We start from the raw sequence: 17,061 nt of genomic DNA, 5'->3' as shown, positions 1-17,061 counted from the left end.
GGATCCAGCGAAACTGCAAGGTCTGGGATGATGGATGGCATGGGTTCCTGCTGCTTATTACTGCCCTAACCTATAATCAGCTCCGCACAGCTTTAATGATGTTCTTCACCTTAGAGAGTTTTGCTCTTCCCATCGCTCTCTTGGAAAAAAGGACTGGATCATCTTTTTGCTCTTCACTAAACAGATCGAGTTTCTCTACTTGAACCCCCGACAGTAGCGAAAACTGCCCTGGAAAAGAGGCCTTTTCTCCTACAAATGACAGATGTATCGCATTCTAAGGTGACACTCGGTTGTGCTCTGAAGGAGTTTCTGATTCGCTTGCTGTGAATGCTCTGTGACACGTGTTGTGTCTGCACCGGAGGGCTAAAGTGTCATTTAAGAAGTGCCCGGTGTTCTGAAGAGACCTGTCTTAACAGAGGCAGAACAGCAAGCGTGAGGGGAGGGGAAAGGACGGCTGTAGCAGCGGAATGCGGGTGTTTCTCTGAGCTGGGTGCCCGCGTTGTCTTTGGTGTGGTCTGGGTTACAAACTGTGTCCTTACAAAGGCCGGAGGGACGCGAGCGAGAGCAGGGGTACCCTGGCATCAGATGGGATGGTCTCCTCGGCGCAGCCAGCCCCGTGGCTGCCTCTTTATGTCGAGAAAGAGTTACGGGCTGCAGGTGATCCAGCAAAAGCGTAAGCCTGTGTGCATAGTGCAGCCCGAGTGTATTTGGAGAGGAAAATCTCATTTGGGGGAGATCTGATGTGTTATTCCCTGGTGGCTGGACCCTGATATGTAGGTGGGAGTGCAGAAAAGGGCAAAAAATGACCTCTTAATGTCTTGGTGTTGCAGCAGGTGACTGCCCAATGGGTTTGCTGCAGTGCCCTGCCACGCATCGGAACAAAACTCGACAGTCTCCTCCTGGGAGACAACCGTGAAGGGAATGTTGCATCTTAACTCAGAGCAAAATTTGGAAGCTGTTTTGTCGTCATTGATTGCAGCTTGGGGCTTCGACAGCTTCTAGTTGACAGGAAGGAAGGCTGTAAGGTGCTTAAAACAAAAAAGTACACAACCCAAACACCCAAATGCTGTGTTTGAGTTCCTAAAATGGCTGGTCAGAGTCTGTAAAAGATAGAAGTAAGTCAAACATCAAATCTGAGTTATATATTGCTAGAAGTTTTCCAGGAAGAACTGGCGCCTGGTGAAATTACAGATGCTGTGGTTTGGTGTTTTATGGCTGGAAAATGAGTTAAACCTTCCATCACACTGATACTTAAAAGGTTTTTGTTACCAGTCTTCGTACATCTGCCTGTGTGTGGTTCTCTGTGCTTGTCAGGCAGTTCTAGCTGACTGGTAATGATAGTTTGTCCCTCGGATTTAGCTGTGGCTTGGCGCTAACCGCTCGCTGCACAAGTTTCACTGGTTTGCTTCAGATCAGATCTCTAAATCTGCGCTGTCGCTTCGGGAGGAGAGGAGAGTCAGTGCCCCACGAAGGTGAGGAAAGCTGAGGACCGTGTGTTTGCCCTGAGCGCGGCGTTGCTGCTGTGGGACAGGAAAGGGTGTTCGTTCCTCCTTGGCTCCTCGCTTGTCCTGTTGCTGAGGGTAAGTAGTCTTTAGAGCTCGGGAAGCAGTGGAAGCATATGAGATATAGATCCTGGCTGTGCTTCAGCGCTCCCTGGGCTCAATTCAGGTCTGTTGCGAGCTGTTTCTAATTATTTTCTTTTCTATGAAGTCTTTCTCCCACCTTTTCTCCTGGTGAGGCCTCCCATCCCCGCGCAGAGAGCTGGTGCTGGCTACTAGATCTGGTGTGTGCAGCCCCTGTTAATAACGCAGCAGTGCAGGATCCTGTCGCTGCCTGTTCCCTTGCGAGGTGCCTGGATGCGTTAAACTTCCCAGTGAATTATTTTGTGTCCTCTCCCAGCGGGAGACAAAATGCCGGCTGCTAGAGGACGGTAAAATCATCTGCAAGGCACACTTATCATTTTCTGCTTGTCTTCAATTAAACTGATTACCCGACTTCTTTGTTGTTCGGAGCTCAGACCGTTTCACACGTTGCCATCATGTACTTTGGCAACCGCGGGCGATGGGATTTCCTGCATTGTTGGAGTCTTTGCTGTTGACCTTTGTGGTCGCTGTTCTGGCACTGCCTCCGTTCTGGCAGGGGTGCAAAGGGCATTATTCAAACCCCGAAAGAAAAGAGAAAGAATTGCTTTAATGGCATTGAGGGCTCTTTGTAATTGGTGGCTCCCAGGGTCGTTGCTGCAAAAGAAGGGGAATTGCTGGGGGTGTCAGGATAATTACGGCTTTTTTTTTTTTATTGTTCTCATCCCAGTCTAGATGACAATGGTGACTCATAAAAATACGCCTTCCATACAGCCTTGAGATAGCTGTATGGACTTTGGGGGGAGAAGCCTGATTTTGGTCCTTCTCGGGAAGGACCAGTCGGTGCTGGAAGCGCTCGGCTGTGCCCTGGAGTTTTCCTGGCTCCACACTGGGAGCTGCGGAGGGGCTCTGTTGGAGATGATGCCGGTGGGGTTATAACGGAGCCCTGTCACAGTGTTTGAGAAGATCAACCTCTTGCTGCCGCTGGAGACGGGCGCAGCAGAGACACAAGAGCCATCTGCCTCGTCGCAAGGGAGGCTGCGTAACCCATTCCTGCCGCTGTCCCCCTTTGCCACGGCAGCAGTTGCTCCGCTCCGGTGAATCATTTGCTCAGCCTGTGCCTGGAGCCTTGTACCTTGAACCTGCTGGAGGTGGGGTGCTCGGCTCATCAGCGCGATGGCCAGGTCAGGGGGGTGAATGGCTGAATGAACGCTCTTACTTATCTTTCCCTTTCCATCTGGAGCCTTTCTACCCTTGTCAGGTGCCTGCCGTTGGTCTGGAAACAGCCGGCCTCGTGGAGGTGTCTCTGGTGTTGCCTGTAGACCGATGTGAAGGGCAGATGAGGTTTTTTGAGTTAGATCTTAGGAGTAAGATAACAGCTTCTACATTATTGATCTAGTGGCGTTTGCACGGTATCAAGCGTCTCGAATTAAATTGTCTGGAGCGAGATCTTGTACTCGACGTGCTGCTGTAGAATAAATGCCAGAGCGCTGGGGTTGGAGTAAGAGCTCCGTAAGTCCAGCCTTATAAGTCCAGCAGGCGCCGAGGTTAACTGGGGGATTGACAGCAGCGTGCCAGACTGTCCCGCTTGACCCCTGCCTTACTCTAGCTCTCTCCTCCCTGTGACTTGCACCCAGAAGAGAAGAGGCCTCCACAGCTCTCCCTGCAGTAGGACGGGGACAACCTGGAGAGGTGAGACCCCCCTGTTCAGCCGCAGCTGCCTGAAGGAGCCTGAGCCTCCCGAGGGTGACTCTCATCTTGTGTTTCCTTGAACCTGTAACCGAACTTGGGCTCGAACCCTGAGACGTAACGAGCCCTGTTGTCGTTGAGGTTGAACGCCCGAGCTCTGCGTTGTGCCGCTGGTACTGAGTTTAAGCTATTTTCTGCTGGGGAGGTAAATTGCTCCAGCGGACAATCCAGGCACGTGACTACCGGGGCACAGTCATGGAAAATTGGCTGGGTTGTCATGTTTATTTGCTCTGATATAACTTTTTATGACACTGTCATGCAGCTTTTTCCAAGGCTACTGGAATGTGTTATTCTTTATTTCTTCCCTTCCGCTATTTTTTTAAAGAAGCACTATCAGAGAAACTATATATAACATTAACTTTTTCTTGTGGATAATGAGTTACAGGCTTCTGTAACCAACTAGGGCTTTTTTCTTTTTTTTTTTCCCCCCCTTATTAGCACAGAACCCCTCTGTTATTTTAGCTGTAGCTCAAGATGGTGATTTATAGCAGGAAAAAGTAAAATAGCAGTTGTTAGCTCTTCTTCCATTCTGATGAAGTCAAATTTGCCTGATTTTCATCTCAACTCGTGCCTTCTTTTTCCTCTGGGGGAGGGAATTAATCACTCTCTTGCCTCCTGTAGGGCTGGGTTGCTAAACTTATCAAGTGGTTTCTCATCTGAGAAGGTGTAGAATTGCTTTGGTTTGCTCCTGTGCAGAATATGCCGGTGTTTGTTTCTCTCTCGCTCTCCTGGGCGAGCTCAGGTGCTCATTACAGCAGGGAATGGCCTTACCTTGGGATATAAAGGTCAGGAGCGTTTCCTTTCACCTCTCCATCTGGGAGTCAGACTGACATACATGGGGAGGTGCCAAGAAGTCTTTGCAGCAAAAAGAAGCTTTTGGTGTGGTTTTTTTGCAAGGGAGACCTACAGACGGGTCAGTCCATTCAGTGTAGAGGCTGTAGCTGCCTTTGTCTGGGTCTAGCAGAGCTGATTTCCTCTTCTGAAGAAGAAATAGTGCTATTCCTGCATCCCATGGTCTCTCCCCATCACTCCAAGTGGGAGACCTCCCGTACCAACGGCGCGTTGTATCCGACTGTGTGACAATGCACTGATTTGTTCACCTCCTGTTAAATGTTTCCAGTGCGAATATCAGGTAGTAACAGAATATTTTGTTGGTTTTTTTTTTGTACTCCAAAATCTGTTTTAACTCTTCTTTCCGTTGTTGCAGGTGAGAGGGAAGAAGGGTGTCTGAATACTGATGAATGAGCCGCGATGGATAACAAAGACTCGGAAGCTGAGATCCACCCTCTGAAGACCGAGGACGTAAAAGTTCAAGAGAACCATGAAAACTCTGTGGAGAGGAGAATTATCAGCAAGCAGTCATCGCGACTGTCTCGGCTGTCCCGCTGGCGCACTGCCGCCTTCTTCATCTCGTTGTTTCTGTGTCTGATAATTGTGTTTGCTTTCTCTTTTATCATTCCTTGCCCAGAGAGGCCAGTTTCAGAAAGAACATGGTTCCGAAACTACGACAACGCAGGTGAGCTTGCTGTAGCAGAATAAATATTTACCAACGGTCCTTCTCCTTTACGTGCCACGGATTTGAATTGTGGACCTCCACCTAAGCGCGATCCGGAGCCAGGAGGTCTGCAGGGATGCTGCCCTTGGGAGCCAGAGCTGTGAATACCTGACCTGGATAAGCAGTGGCCTGTCATAATTGGAGTGGCCTTCCAGGAGGTGTTTACGGGAACTAATGGAGAAATGAGATCCTGCTCTAAAGCGCTAACGAGATAGCAGGCTGGCTTCATTTGGGGGAAAAAAAAATGGGGAAGAGGTATCTGGGAATAAATCTGTGTTGAAGTTTGGGCTGTAAAATGTTCCCTTGAAGTTTGAGCTGAGGTCTGGGGGCAATTAGGCATTCTCCCTCTCTAAACTGTTCCCTCTCCGTCAGCTAACTTTTCTCCCTGACTATCAGGAAAGGGAGAAGAGGAGTTGCATCTTGTTTTTTTTTTTTTTATAAATTGCGCAAATTTATAGTTGCTTCAGTCGGCTCTGTAGCCTGGGTACTGCTCCCTGGTGGCTCAGCGTTCGCTTCTGTGAAAGTTTTTCTTTATTCTCCTGTGCAGTGGGTGTGTGCTGCTTGTGCTATAAAGGCAGAGATAGCGCTCGCTGACGGGAACTGGGCTTTGTGTGTTAATGCAGAAATCCCAGGTTCTGCTGCTCCGACCCAAAGGAGGCTGCTTTTAGCTGAGAGTGAGAAAGATGAAATTTGTGGGGTTTGTTTTTGTTTTTGTTTTGTTTGAACAACTAGAGTTGTTCTTTGTTCAACATAGTTCAAATTCTGGCTGCTTGGATTTAAAAAAAGACACATCCTCTGGGGGATGGCAAATTTAAAAAATCCTTTGGCACTAACTTCCAGTCCTCGGTACTCATGTAGATGGCTTTTTTTAATACAAAAGCCAATTTGTCCTGAAGTTACACTGTCGGGGAGAGAGGCAGTGAGTAGGTCTCTAGGAATTTGTGGTTTGCTTCAGCCAGCTCTGCTGCTGGTTGAGGCGATCCTCACCAGTGATCTCTTTTACAGTGGCCTACCCGTTTCTCGCTGTAGAAGATGTGAACGAAGACAAAGTGCAAGATGTCCTCTTTGCTTTCAAAGCCAGCAACGGCAGCGGCAGCTTCAACAGAACCTGCTTGGATGAAGGTAGTTAATGCAGAAAGAGAAAACCTTATAGTAAAAGGGCTGATATTTCTCTTTTAGTTCCAATTAGTGAGGCTGTAGTGGTTCTGGGAGAGAAAACCAGGTTGGCTGGGTGGGGAGAGGAACTGGGTGAGTCCCAGCTGTGGGGCAGCAAAGGTGGGTGTAGGTAGCGTTCCCCCTGATGTCCATCTGGTGGGAGGTGTCCCTGCCCAGGGCAGGGGGGGTGGAACTAGATGATCTTTAAGGTCCCTTCCAAGCCAAACCACTCTATGATTCTCTTCAGGTCTGCCTTCTACCTGTGCGTTTGTTGCGGCTGTGTCCGGCACGAACGGCAGAGCGCTGTGGGAGAGGCCTGCTGCTGAGGAGGTGGAGTGGATGGAGTGTGGCATCAAGCAGCTGGGGGGGACTGAGGCCCCGGGGTGCCTGCTGGTGGGGAAGCCCGTGTCTCTGACGGCAGTTGACCTGCGGACAGGTGAGTGGGGAGCAGAGTCCTGCTGCCATACAGGGGACGGTGCTGCTCGCTTTTCTCACTTGGTGACCTCGGAGTCTGGGGACGTCGGCGTGACATGACTTGCTGGTACATGAGCAGTGGCCACAGGGTATTTATTATCTGGAAAACTTTTGCCAGAGCCATTTGCTGGGCCATTGAGAAGCGCCTGTTCCCTCAGCCTGTCTGTTCCAGAGGCTGGACTCTGTGGTGGTGACTTGTGCCAGCCGCTGTATTAGAAGAACCAACTTTTCGACAGCTTTTGAAACAGGAGAAGCGGTCACTAGCTGTGAACGTTACTTTATACTCTCAGGGGCTGGACACAGACCTGCAATATTTCTCAGTCGTTTGCCTGTGAGAGCTAGGAGTGCCTGCAGCGGCAAGAGGAGCAGGAGTTTTAGGCATTTCTGATTTTAAAGTCATCAAGGAGAGCGCTTAGGATAAGTACTAACCAGTTTCAGTAGTCCAGGATTTTGCCTGGTCCCTCTGGAAAGCCGCCTTCATTTCTGAACCTAGAGATGGAGAAATTCATCATCATCTTGCTAACGAGGGGCGAGGGTAAAGGGTGCCTGTACTCCTCTGGGAACAGGGCAGTGACCATCTATTGCACCTCGAACTTTCCTTGCTGACGAAGCCTGCAAAACATTTCCATTTTGGGGGTCACCGTTTCAAAGGTTCTAAACAGTGCGTGTTCTCCCTTGGAAACGTGCCTAGGATCCCATCCTCTGGTATCGAACCCCTCACACCCTGTTTTCCAGAAACTGGGAGAGAGAAATAGCAAGAGCTATAGCTCTAAGGAATCTGAGAAAAATCTAGTGTAACTTTTAATTTCCAGTGTATATGGAAGTGTAGACACACACAGAGCTGGAACACTTCTGTACCAACTGAGATGCCTTAGCACCGTTTCCCTCATCAATAGGCTTTAGCGCAGGATATTTATAGACTGCTAACGAAGTAGTTGCTTTTAGGTCAAAGTGTAGAAAAGTGGCTGCTGAGCCAAAGGCGTGTAACTGAAGACAGACATAAAGACATGGCACAAGCGTGGAGAGAAGGAATCAGGCTAAGCCACAGGTCACAGCAACAACACGATACGGAAACGTTCCATAGATAAAATAAAACCAAGGGATGAAAAATCGCTTCAGGCAGAAAAGTGAGTAACCCAGAAGCTGACATATTTTGATACCTTTTTGCGATTAAGTAGGTTAAGAGGGATTTCTTAGTGTAGTTGACTTTTACTGAGGGTTAGGAAGGTAGATCAGAATAAAATGTATTTAAATAGGGCACATGTATTTAAAGTGGCGAAGTCTGACTTACATCACATTGTGCTAAAAACAGTAGTCGGAGCAATCTTTAGCTGTTAATGATTCGTGGTGGTGGAGGATTGGTGAGATTCCAGGGCTGTGAGGCTGCCTGGCCCCAGCCTGTAGGAAGATTGAAGGAGAGATAGGCAGATTATCTTCTGACAGTGTCTGATGTGGTTTTGATCTTTAAACGCTGATAGAGTTAGTGCTTTTCTATCAATTTGAGTTGTGTCGAGTCTTGCTTCTTCATTGCCGGAATAAGTGACCTGAGCAAACAAGAAGGGACGTGTAGGATTGCGTGCTTCTGTTTGTGAGGGAGAGCTGACATTCCTGCGTGTTTATTTTACAAGCAAACTGGGACACAGGAGCTTAAGATTAGCTGTTCCAGGTCAAAGCAAAAGTCCATGTAGCTTCGTATTCCATCTCTGCCAGGGCCAGAAGCTGAGTCTGGAGGAAGAAGGCGGGAGTAAGCCTTTTGTTACACCTTTTCTCTTTGCCTTATCCTCCAGCAGCCTGCGTTGAGAGCCCTGTGAGCAGTTCTGGTCTCCTAAGGGATATGGCAAAAAGGGGATCATGATGATCAGATGTATGAAATTGCTTCTGTGCAAGAAATCACTAAATAAACCAGAACTCCAGCCTGGAGAATGTGCAACAGGGAGAGATGAGTCTATAAAATGATGAGTGATAAGTAGAAAAACAGGGAAGAATGACTTCCTGTCACAATTCTTCATTGCTCCATGTTTTTTTTTATCAAGTGATAGGTTCAGACAAAGCAAAAGAGGGTACTTCTTTACATCCACCCTCAGGTGGATGCCAGGAGCTTACAAGTGTTTAGTAAACAAGTGGGCAAGGGCATGGGAGAGGAGTCTGGCACTGCTGGGTAGAAAAGACCTGCATTTAGCTCAGATAGTTTGGGAGCTGCAGAATGGAGAGCAGTCTCTGGATATGTGTCTGGACCTCATCCAGCCTGAAGCCAGCAATCCTGCTTTGTGTCCTCTGCGGCCGCTTGCAGTCAGTCATCTAAATCTTAATTTTATTATTCCTTCCGGACCAAAAAAAAACCCCAACCCTTTCACCCAGGTTAGATTTGCTGTCCAGGCACTTGTCTAATTTCCATCCTGGCTTCGGTTGCTGTGCTTCTGCCATGACCTCAAGCTCTGAGGAAGCATTGTAGCACTTGAGATGTCAGACAGGATAGTCCCGTCTCCCGTTGATGGAGCAGGATGGGACTGGATTCACAGTTTGTGCTCTCTGGGAGTTGTGTTGGAGCATGAAAGCTTCTCAGGTCCTTTTTGCTGAATCTGTCTCACTGTTACCTGTTTCTGTGAAGTCGGATTCCTCTTTCAAGAGAGTAAGATGCTTCCTCCAAAACTATATCCACTGTCCAACCAGCAAAGAATAGAGCCTTACGCATCAAAATGCGAATTTCATCAGCCTGTTGTAGCTTTGGACAGTGCTGAAGCCAGGATATAGTTAATTAAAACTTAAGTCTTCTCCTTCCTTTGGCTGCTTGTTTTCTTCGGGGGTAAAATTCTTTGCTTTCCCATGATTTCCTAAGGGCACTTTTCTACTTCACATCTGTTGTCATAGTAACAAATCCAAGTATTTTTTTTTTTCAGTGTTTCAGTAAAAGCTTTGGAGGGATCCTACTGGAAATACAGCCTGCCTTAAATTATGGCAGGCAGCTCAGGTAGTAATTCCTTGGTCTTCAGTCCAGCTGCCTCTCTGACAAAGAACAGATGATTACTTTGCATTCCTGAAGTGATAATTGCTGTCTGTGATACTGTTTAAAGGGGAGGATAAGCATTTCCCCTCTGAGCACCTAGTTAGTCACTTAAGTCTTTCTTAAAAAGAACCTCCCCCAGCGGACTGCCAACCGAATTCCACTGCAAATTCCACTGGAGGGTGACTGGGAAGCGGCCAGCAGCCCTGGGCAGAGTGGAGCGGAGCCACTCGGCTGGCCTGGAGCTGTTGAAGAGAAAACCCACCCCACACACATAACATTTTTTAAAAAACAAAGCTTTTCTACCTCTATTTGCAAACAAGTTTGTGTGCTTCAAACAAGGGAGAGGTGGGATGTGAACTGAGTTGCTCCTGGTCCCATCTGCGTGGAACGAGTTGCAGCAGAAAAGGTTTTGTCGGGAGTCGCTGCAACTCTGCGGTCAGAATTCAGATGCTTTATGGTCTTAAAACATCCGCGCAGGTTTAATTACAGAGCAGCAAGATTTCAGATCACAAAAAAAAGGATTCTCCATGTCTTGAACACGCCGGGAGCTTGTTAACCTAAGGCAGGAGAAAAGCAAGCTGTTGTTTGTGCCCGGGAAGTTTGGATGCATTTGAGCAGGCGGTTAGAATTACTTTCCAACACAAGTTTGAAATTGTGAATATTGGGATTCATTTAAAATGCAATAAAGTACCCCGTGATGAGCCTGTGGTGCTGATGGGCTGGAAACGACTGGCGACTGCAAAGTGCTTCGAGGAGCAGAGGCATTAAAAGCCTTTCAACCTAAAGTGCCTTTTACTGAATGTTTCCCAATAACTCTGTCTTCTAGGGGAGGTTCAGTGGAGACAGTCCAGTGACTTTGGAGCTAATTATACCGTGCTGACTCCTGTGTCGGTGATTCCAGATGTGGATAGCGATGGAGTTCAGGACCTGATGATCTTTATTGCTACTGGAGATAAGGTATGTCACCCCGAAGCTGTGGTAAACCCAGTGGCCAGACCACGGGGCAGGGCAGGAATGTTCTTTATTCAAAGAGGAAGTGTCCAGAGGCCTCTGATATCTGTGGGTGTGGGGTAGATTCTCTCAAAACTGGGATGTACTCCCAAATCAATGCAAGTGTTTATGGTTTAAACAAAAAATATGAAAAAAGCTGGCCAGGAATCCCTTCCCCTTTTCAGTCTGGGCTCCTCACTGCCTGTTCCTGGGCTGTGCGTGTGGAGGGAGCCTGGGCGAGATGAGCTTGCGGTTTCCTGGGACTCTGCTCAGAGGACTGGAAGCGAACAAACCCTGACAGGTTTGGCTCTTAGATCAGAGCACAGCTGACAGCCAGGGCTTTCGTACCGCCGCTGCCCTTTCCTGATACCTTTCGTCTCTCTGCCTGTGGCCTGCTTTGCAGGGCTCTCTTCCCAGTGCCGCTGCGCTGCTGGATTCTGACTTGGGTTCATTTAGTGAAACAGCTGCCGTTTCTTAGAGGGGGAAAGGCATGGAGCTAAAACTGGTTTTACACTAAAAATCTGCACTCATGTGGTGCAGCATCATCTGCATGTGCAGTCTGTCCTGTTCAAAGCGCGCAGAGGTTAAGGCTCCCTCCAAGTTTGACGGGAGGAGTGGGAGCCCCGTGTGTCCCCCTCGTACCAGAGCACTCCATAAGCAAATAGGGTTTTGCTGTCCGAGGCGTTGTTGTTGCCAGAGTCATCAGAAATTCTATCCTCTCCAACTCCTACGTTTCTCTTCTATTTTCTTTCCTCCCTGCTTTTGCTATCCCAGTTATCTCAAGACTTTTTTTTTTTTTTTTTTTAATCTTAGGCGGCCAAAAAATGTTTGAATGTAGTCTCTGTTCTGCAAGGCTGCCTTTTGATTTGTTTTCCATTTAACCTCTCTAGCTATCTTGGTATGAAATCCCTTCCTCCCTCCGGACTTGGCAAGCACTCTGTCAGCTTAAGTAAAAGCATGTTCTTTTTTGAGAAATCACACAAAATGTAGGGAGCTTGAGGGGAGCTCGGCAGCCTGGAAAAAGGAAGGGAGATTTGGAACTTCAGTAAATTAGCTTTGTAGCTAACGAGATGCTGAAGTTGAACGTTGCATTACACCGCTGTTTCCTGAAATGGCAGAGCTTTGAGCCGTCTGTGGGGAAGGGTCTGTGTGCAGGAGGTTTAGGTGGCAGCTTTTTCTGAGGGTCTTATTGACCCCTACCTGCTGCAAGCTTCGGCACAAACACATCTGGGAAAAGATGACGTTTTTCAGGATGTATCGCCGTTAGCAGTGCACAGAGGTGTGAAGCAATGCAGTGAGTAAGGTGGTGTGTGGCTCTTTCTGTCCCGGGGTGGCGGCTGAACCAGTGCTTGTGAGGAAAGGTGAAGCTGGTCCCCAAGAACTGGTATGTGTCTCCTCCCAGTGCAGGAGGCTGGGAACAGCTGGTGCACGCATTGCTCTCCCTCTCCAGCTGTGTTCTTCGTTCTCCCTGGCAAACTCCATTGCTTATTCACCTGCCAGACTCTCCAGATTCACTTTGAGAGCAGCAGATTTCCTTCTCTTTCCCAGGCTCTCCCTCTCAAGGAAGAGGGAAGGGTTCTTGCCTGACTCAGCATCTCTGAATGATGCTGTTTCTCTCAGTCTGATGTTTCTCTTTTCCCTGGTGTGCATTGCTCTCCCCAGACGATGACTGTTTCCCAGACATTTGAATCTGATCTTGATTTTAGCCTTTATTCTCCTGGGTGAGATGTTTTCAGTGGATTCTGTTACCCTGCACAAAATAGATAAAGAAACCTGTCAGCTCTTTTATCCCCTTGGACCTGCGTCAGCCTTAGGAGGAGTAGATTAGGGCACTTAAAGTATTTAGCAGAGCTACTGTCTGAAGCCAGGTTTCCCCTGTGTTCATGTTTGCTTCTGCCTTTAGGACTTCCCCATCAATGTCACTGCTCAGGAGGCTTTAATCGATCTTCGCTGTCCTTAGCAGGGCTGGGTCATGCTTTTTGGCGGTCCCAGCCTGCAGGGGAGGTGGTGGCAGAGGCAGTAAAATCTCAGGGCAAGTGGCTGTGCTGGAAGTGGTTCTCAAACTTGCAAAAGTATTCACAGCAGAGGGATCGTCTGACTCCTGCCCGCCCCTCCAAAACCAGGGAGAGACTCTTCACCCCAGCCTTTGCTCTTGCAGTTCAGCTGCTGTTCAGTACCAGCTGCTCAGAAGCTTTGGAAAACACGCGAGTTTGAGCAGTAACAGTATGATGCAGCATTAACCTTTTTTTTTTTTTTTTTTTTTTTTTCATTTAATCCCTTCCCTGCGTAGATTAAGACCTTCATCCATTCAGGAAAAAATGGCAATCAGATCGGCTCCGCTGGCAGCCTGGACGTGGATGGGAAAGCTCGTTATATCAGGCTGAACCTGGGCTCCTCCTCCTACTTCCTTTTCTATACAGGTATGGTTCTGTTTGTGAGCTCAGTCTGAAAGAGTGATTGTAACTGTGAAATCAGGATTACTGAACAGTTGTCTGAAAGGGTGTTCTGCATTCTTAAAAGCTGTGTTGTGCTTTCACCTAGCGAAAGAGCTATTCAAGACCAAGAGAAGGGAGGGCTTCTACTTATACTGAGGTTTGTTACGTGCTGTAGTAATTTTATTTGAAAAACGTTGAGAATGTAAGGTTTACGTAGTCATTTATAGCAAATGATTACTGCGGAACACTTGGATTACGAACAGATAAGATGTTAAAAGCGTTCAAAAGCAGGCTTGAGTCTCAAAATACCACTACAACTCTCTGATGCAAGCCCTAAAAATATAGTTCATCTGCCAGATCTGGAAAATCGTAGAGTTCAGAGCAAGGGCAGAGTAACTTATCTCCCTCATTCTTGCTTTTTTTTTTGCACAGAAAACTCTCTCTATGCATATTCCCTGAAAGATCTCTACAGTGCGGCAACTGGGATGGAAATTAAGCTTCCCAGCTTTGAGCAAGATCCTCAGTGGGAGAAGAACATTGACCGCACCACGCACCGCTTATCCCTTCTCAGGTGTGAGATTGTCTTGGTTGCTGGTGTTCCTGACAGGGTGGCCTGTTGTGGCTTTGTTCTTTCCTGGCTACGTGGCTTTTGGACTAGGAGCACATCCAAAGCTCGGGGAGAGGGCTGGTGGTGATGGCCTGGTCAGGGTTTCACAGGAAAGGAGGTAAAGAAGGCTGGGGTTTCCTATTTGCATTTACTGTGCAGGAGAAAAAAACCAAAACCCCACAATAAAACCATCCATGGTCTAGAAACTGTAATCATTTCTCTGTCCTTGTTCAGCTCCAGAGGCATTCGTTACCTGGCAAAAATTCCTGGGCATTCACGGGAGAACATCTTGGTTGTAAACTCCGAGACAGCCACGCTGATCAACACGCAAAATCTTCAGACTTTGTGGACCCTCAATGTGTCCCACGTTGTGAGGTAATGTCACCGATGTGGGCTGGATGAAGCATTTCCAGGCTCCCAGCAGCGGCGTTTTTTCCTGGCAGGTGCTATTTTTTTAACTCATTCGAGAGAGAAAACCCTGCTCTGTGGTCATATCTGAATCGCGGTTATTGTATTATGTGTCTGATAGCAAATGTCAGCTGTCACTTCAAAAGCAGAGGACCCCAAAGCTTTGATTCTTCATTCTGTGCCCGGGCTCAGAGCTGGGAGTGGTACCAGGCTAAAATAACATAGCACTTGGGTCTCTTACCAGGAGAGAGGCTGCTCTGAGAGAACAAGGTGTGCCCAAGCTATCAGGGGGTGTTCTGACCTCTCCGTTCTCTTTCTCTCCCTTAGTGAGCCGCTGCTTGGTTACTACAAACCTGATGTTCTTGGCATTGTCCTTGAGAGCGAAATTGGACCCGACAGAAAGAAGGTTTGAAGGCTCTTCCTTTTAACTTCCCTTTTCTCTGCGTGTCTCGGCTCAAGCAGGCACTGAGTCAAGGGCAGCTGGTGGGGAGCGTTCCCTCCGGCTGATTTCAGGAAGCTTTAGGCTGGGAAAAGATCTCTTTCAACAGGTTATTTAAGCCAGCTCAGGCACTTTAATTCTCTTCTCTGCAAGAGGCTTCAGTGACAGAGCTTTGAACCCCTTGAAATAGCTGCAAAACTTGGGACTTTAATGTGGCCCGCCCAAGGTCTCACAGCTCTGTGATGCTCAGCTTCAAGTATTTCCTCATCTTCCCCTGTGTCAGATCCTGCAGACAGCGTGGGGTAGAGGCAGCTGACTTGACTTCTCTCTCACGGCTTGTTAGAGCTCTTTGGTAGGAGTTCCTTTTCTTTCTTCCCTGCTAGGTGATGATTGTTGAGAGCGGATCCGGAGCAGTCCAGTGGGACCTGAAGCTGAACTCGAGAGCGGAGAGCCCTGGGCCAGCCACGCTTTCTACTGCTGATCACCGGTCCGCCTTCCTCATCTGGGGCGAATACCAGGTGGCAGGAAATGAAACGGTGAGCAGTGCTGCTGAATGGTTGCTCTTCTCCGGACTTTGGGCCAGAATTGGGTGGAGCTGCCCCCTTTCCCCAGCGTGCACAGTCACCTCTGTCTGTGCCGCAGCCTCCTGCGCTGAGTGTGGGGTCACTGACCGGGCTGGTCTGCTAGAAGCTGGCAGACCTCTGCATGTGGTCGGTGTCCTTGCGATGTCCCTGCTTGCAGATGGTGGTGGCACTGACAGCTTTTGTCATCCTCAGACTTGTTACATAGAGAAAAAGGGATTGAGTAGCTCTGTGAAGAAAGTCACTGGGCTGTCCAGAGCCCTGGCTGTGGTACTGGAGGTGAGGTGAGGGGCTTCTGGCTGGGTACCTCTGAAGTTGCTGCTGTTTGGCCTGGAGCCTCCTCCTGTGGGGCTGCTGCACACCATGATGTCCCATGGCCGCGTGAACATCCTCTTTCTGGGCCAAGGTGGCCTTTGGCAGCCTCGATGTGCAGGTCAGCTGCGTAATGGAGCCCTCTGGGGCGGTCCTGGCAGCATTAGTGACAGGTTGTGTCCTGGAGGATGCCTGAGCTCCAGCTGAGCTTCCTGTGCTTTCCTCCCTGACTCTACCAGCCCTAAGGCAAAAATCTGTCTCCTCCCCGTGGCAGCCAGGCCCGCTGTTTACAGGAAGCTTGGGGTGGGGACGAGAGCACTGAGCAGTAAGCAGAATCCCAGCGCTCAGTACTGGTGGCATCAGTCAGGATGAGCTGGGCAGACACGGACAAGTATCTGACTGGAAGTATTCTGTCGAGCATGAGGAACAGCTGAGCCTGGTGCTGGCGATGTCTCTGGGCTAACGTGTGGGGCTGTGTCCTGATAGTGTGCTGTTGGTTGCAGAGATCCAGAGTTCCTCTCCAGAAGCTGTATCTTTTCCATCCTTCCTACACTAACGTCCTGTTGGAGCTCCGCAATAGCACAGACCAAATCGTTGCATTCGATGGTAAGTCTTCTCCTTCCAGCCGTCCAGCAAGGAGGTGCAGGAGGACACTGACCTTTTGTTACCTCCTGGACTCCGTGGGGGCGTGTGGTGGTGGGTCTGGTGGCCGGTGTGAACCCAGAGACATCAAGCTGAGCCTTTTCCCCCGCTCTGCCTTCCAGCCATGCTGTTCGAGCGCAGCCGCCACGCCTGCTACGTGCTGCTGAGGGGGCCTCAGCCCAGCGAGGAGCCGGGGCCCGTGTCTCTGATGAAGCGTAAGCTGAAGGAGGACGTCTCCGAGAGCAGGGTGATCTGGCTGAGCCAGGTGGCGGTGGACAGCGAGCAGTACGTCCGGGACCGCCTCTACAGGATGCGATTCCACAGCCGGGCCTAAGCTTGCCGAGGGAGGGGGGAGAGGCTGCCCCGGCCCCGGCGTTTCCGAGCTGCCTCTCCTCTGCAGCCATGCTCTTAGCAAACCCAGATGACGAATTCAAACGGGAAGCTGCCTTTCTCCATCTGCAAACCAAAGCGTGGCTGGCGGGGAAGCGCCCCCCAGCATCTGGGGACGCCCGGGCTGTGGGGGCAGCTGCCAGCGCGTCCGTCCCCGGAGCTGATGGGACTTCAGTGCCTGGCCACCACTGAAGTGTCGTCAGCTCAGGGAAGAGGGCTTTCCCCTCCATCCTTCTGTGCCCGCAGAGCTGTGCTGACTCAGCCTGCGTCTGGAGGGAAACACGCTTGCTGGGGATGCCGGAGTGGATTATTTCTTGGGTGCTTGCGTGAGAAGCGGAGCTTCGGCGTGTGGTGTTGGGTTTCCTTTCTGAGCCAGCTCTCCTGCCTGCGGGAGGGGTGCTTGGCTGCAGGTTGATTTGCAATAGCCCTCTCCTGGATTTGGAGCCCTGCTTTCAGTAGTTGTAGGGTGTGTGTAGTGACAGACCCCAACTGCGGCTGATGGTGTGGCTCGGTGTCACCCGGGCCGGCAGAGCGCAGGTTAAAGTGTCGTTCTACTCAGAAAATGGCCTTTTCTCCTAAGAACAGCCCCGTTTGCCCCAGTTTGCAGTCACCTCCGTCTGTCTCCTCTGCTGCTTCCTTTCCAGCCAGGCTGTGCGGTGGTGGTGACACAGAAAGGGAGCTGGTCTCCCCCCTGACTGTTGCATCAACCTTCCTCCCTGTCCCCAGTCTGATTATAGGTG

General features: G+C 49.5%; 1 protein-coding gene across 1 annotated transcript; it reads left to right on the top strand.

Moving 5' to 3' along the window:
- Positions 1-4,580: 4,580 nt before the first annotated feature.
- Positions 4,581-16,265, top strand: FAM234A (family with sequence similarity 234 member A). Its single transcript, XM_074158642.1, has 11 exons — positions 4,581-4,845; positions 5,890-6,006; positions 6,287-6,475; positions 10,344-10,474; positions 12,798-12,927; positions 13,375-13,513; positions 13,784-13,924; positions 14,285-14,363; positions 14,780-14,932; positions 15,793-15,895; positions 16,054-16,265. The coding sequence occupies exons 1-11, from the start codon at positions 4,581-4,583 to the stop codon at positions 16,263-16,265; spliced, it is 1,659 nt and encodes a 552-aa protein (XP_074014743.1).
- Positions 16,266-17,061: the final 796 nt, after the last annotated feature.

The sequence above is a fragment of the Numenius arquata genome, chromosome 14 (genome assembly GCF_964106895.1).
Source record: "Numenius arquata chromosome 14, bNumArq3.hap1.1, whole genome shotgun sequence".
In the NCBI taxonomy this organism is placed as follows: domain Eukaryota; kingdom Metazoa; phylum Chordata; class Aves; order Charadriiformes; family Scolopacidae; genus Numenius; species Numenius arquata.
The sequence above is the reverse complement of the archived record's forward strand: the minus strand, read 5'-3'. Positions and strand labels throughout refer to the sequence as shown.

Coding starts and splice junctions, on each gene's coding strand:
- FAM234A (XM_074158642.1), top strand. CDS start 4,581: ATGGATAACAAAGACTCGGAAGCTGAGATCCACCCTCTGAAGACCGAG. Junction 4,846..5,889: donor CCGAAACTACGACAACGCAG/GTGAGCTTGCTG, acceptor TCTCTTTTACAG/TGGCCTACCCGTTTCTCGCT. Junction 13,925..14,284: donor AATGTGTCCCACGTTGTGAG/GTAATGTCACCG, acceptor TCTCTCCCTTAG/TGAGCCGCTGCTTGGTTACT.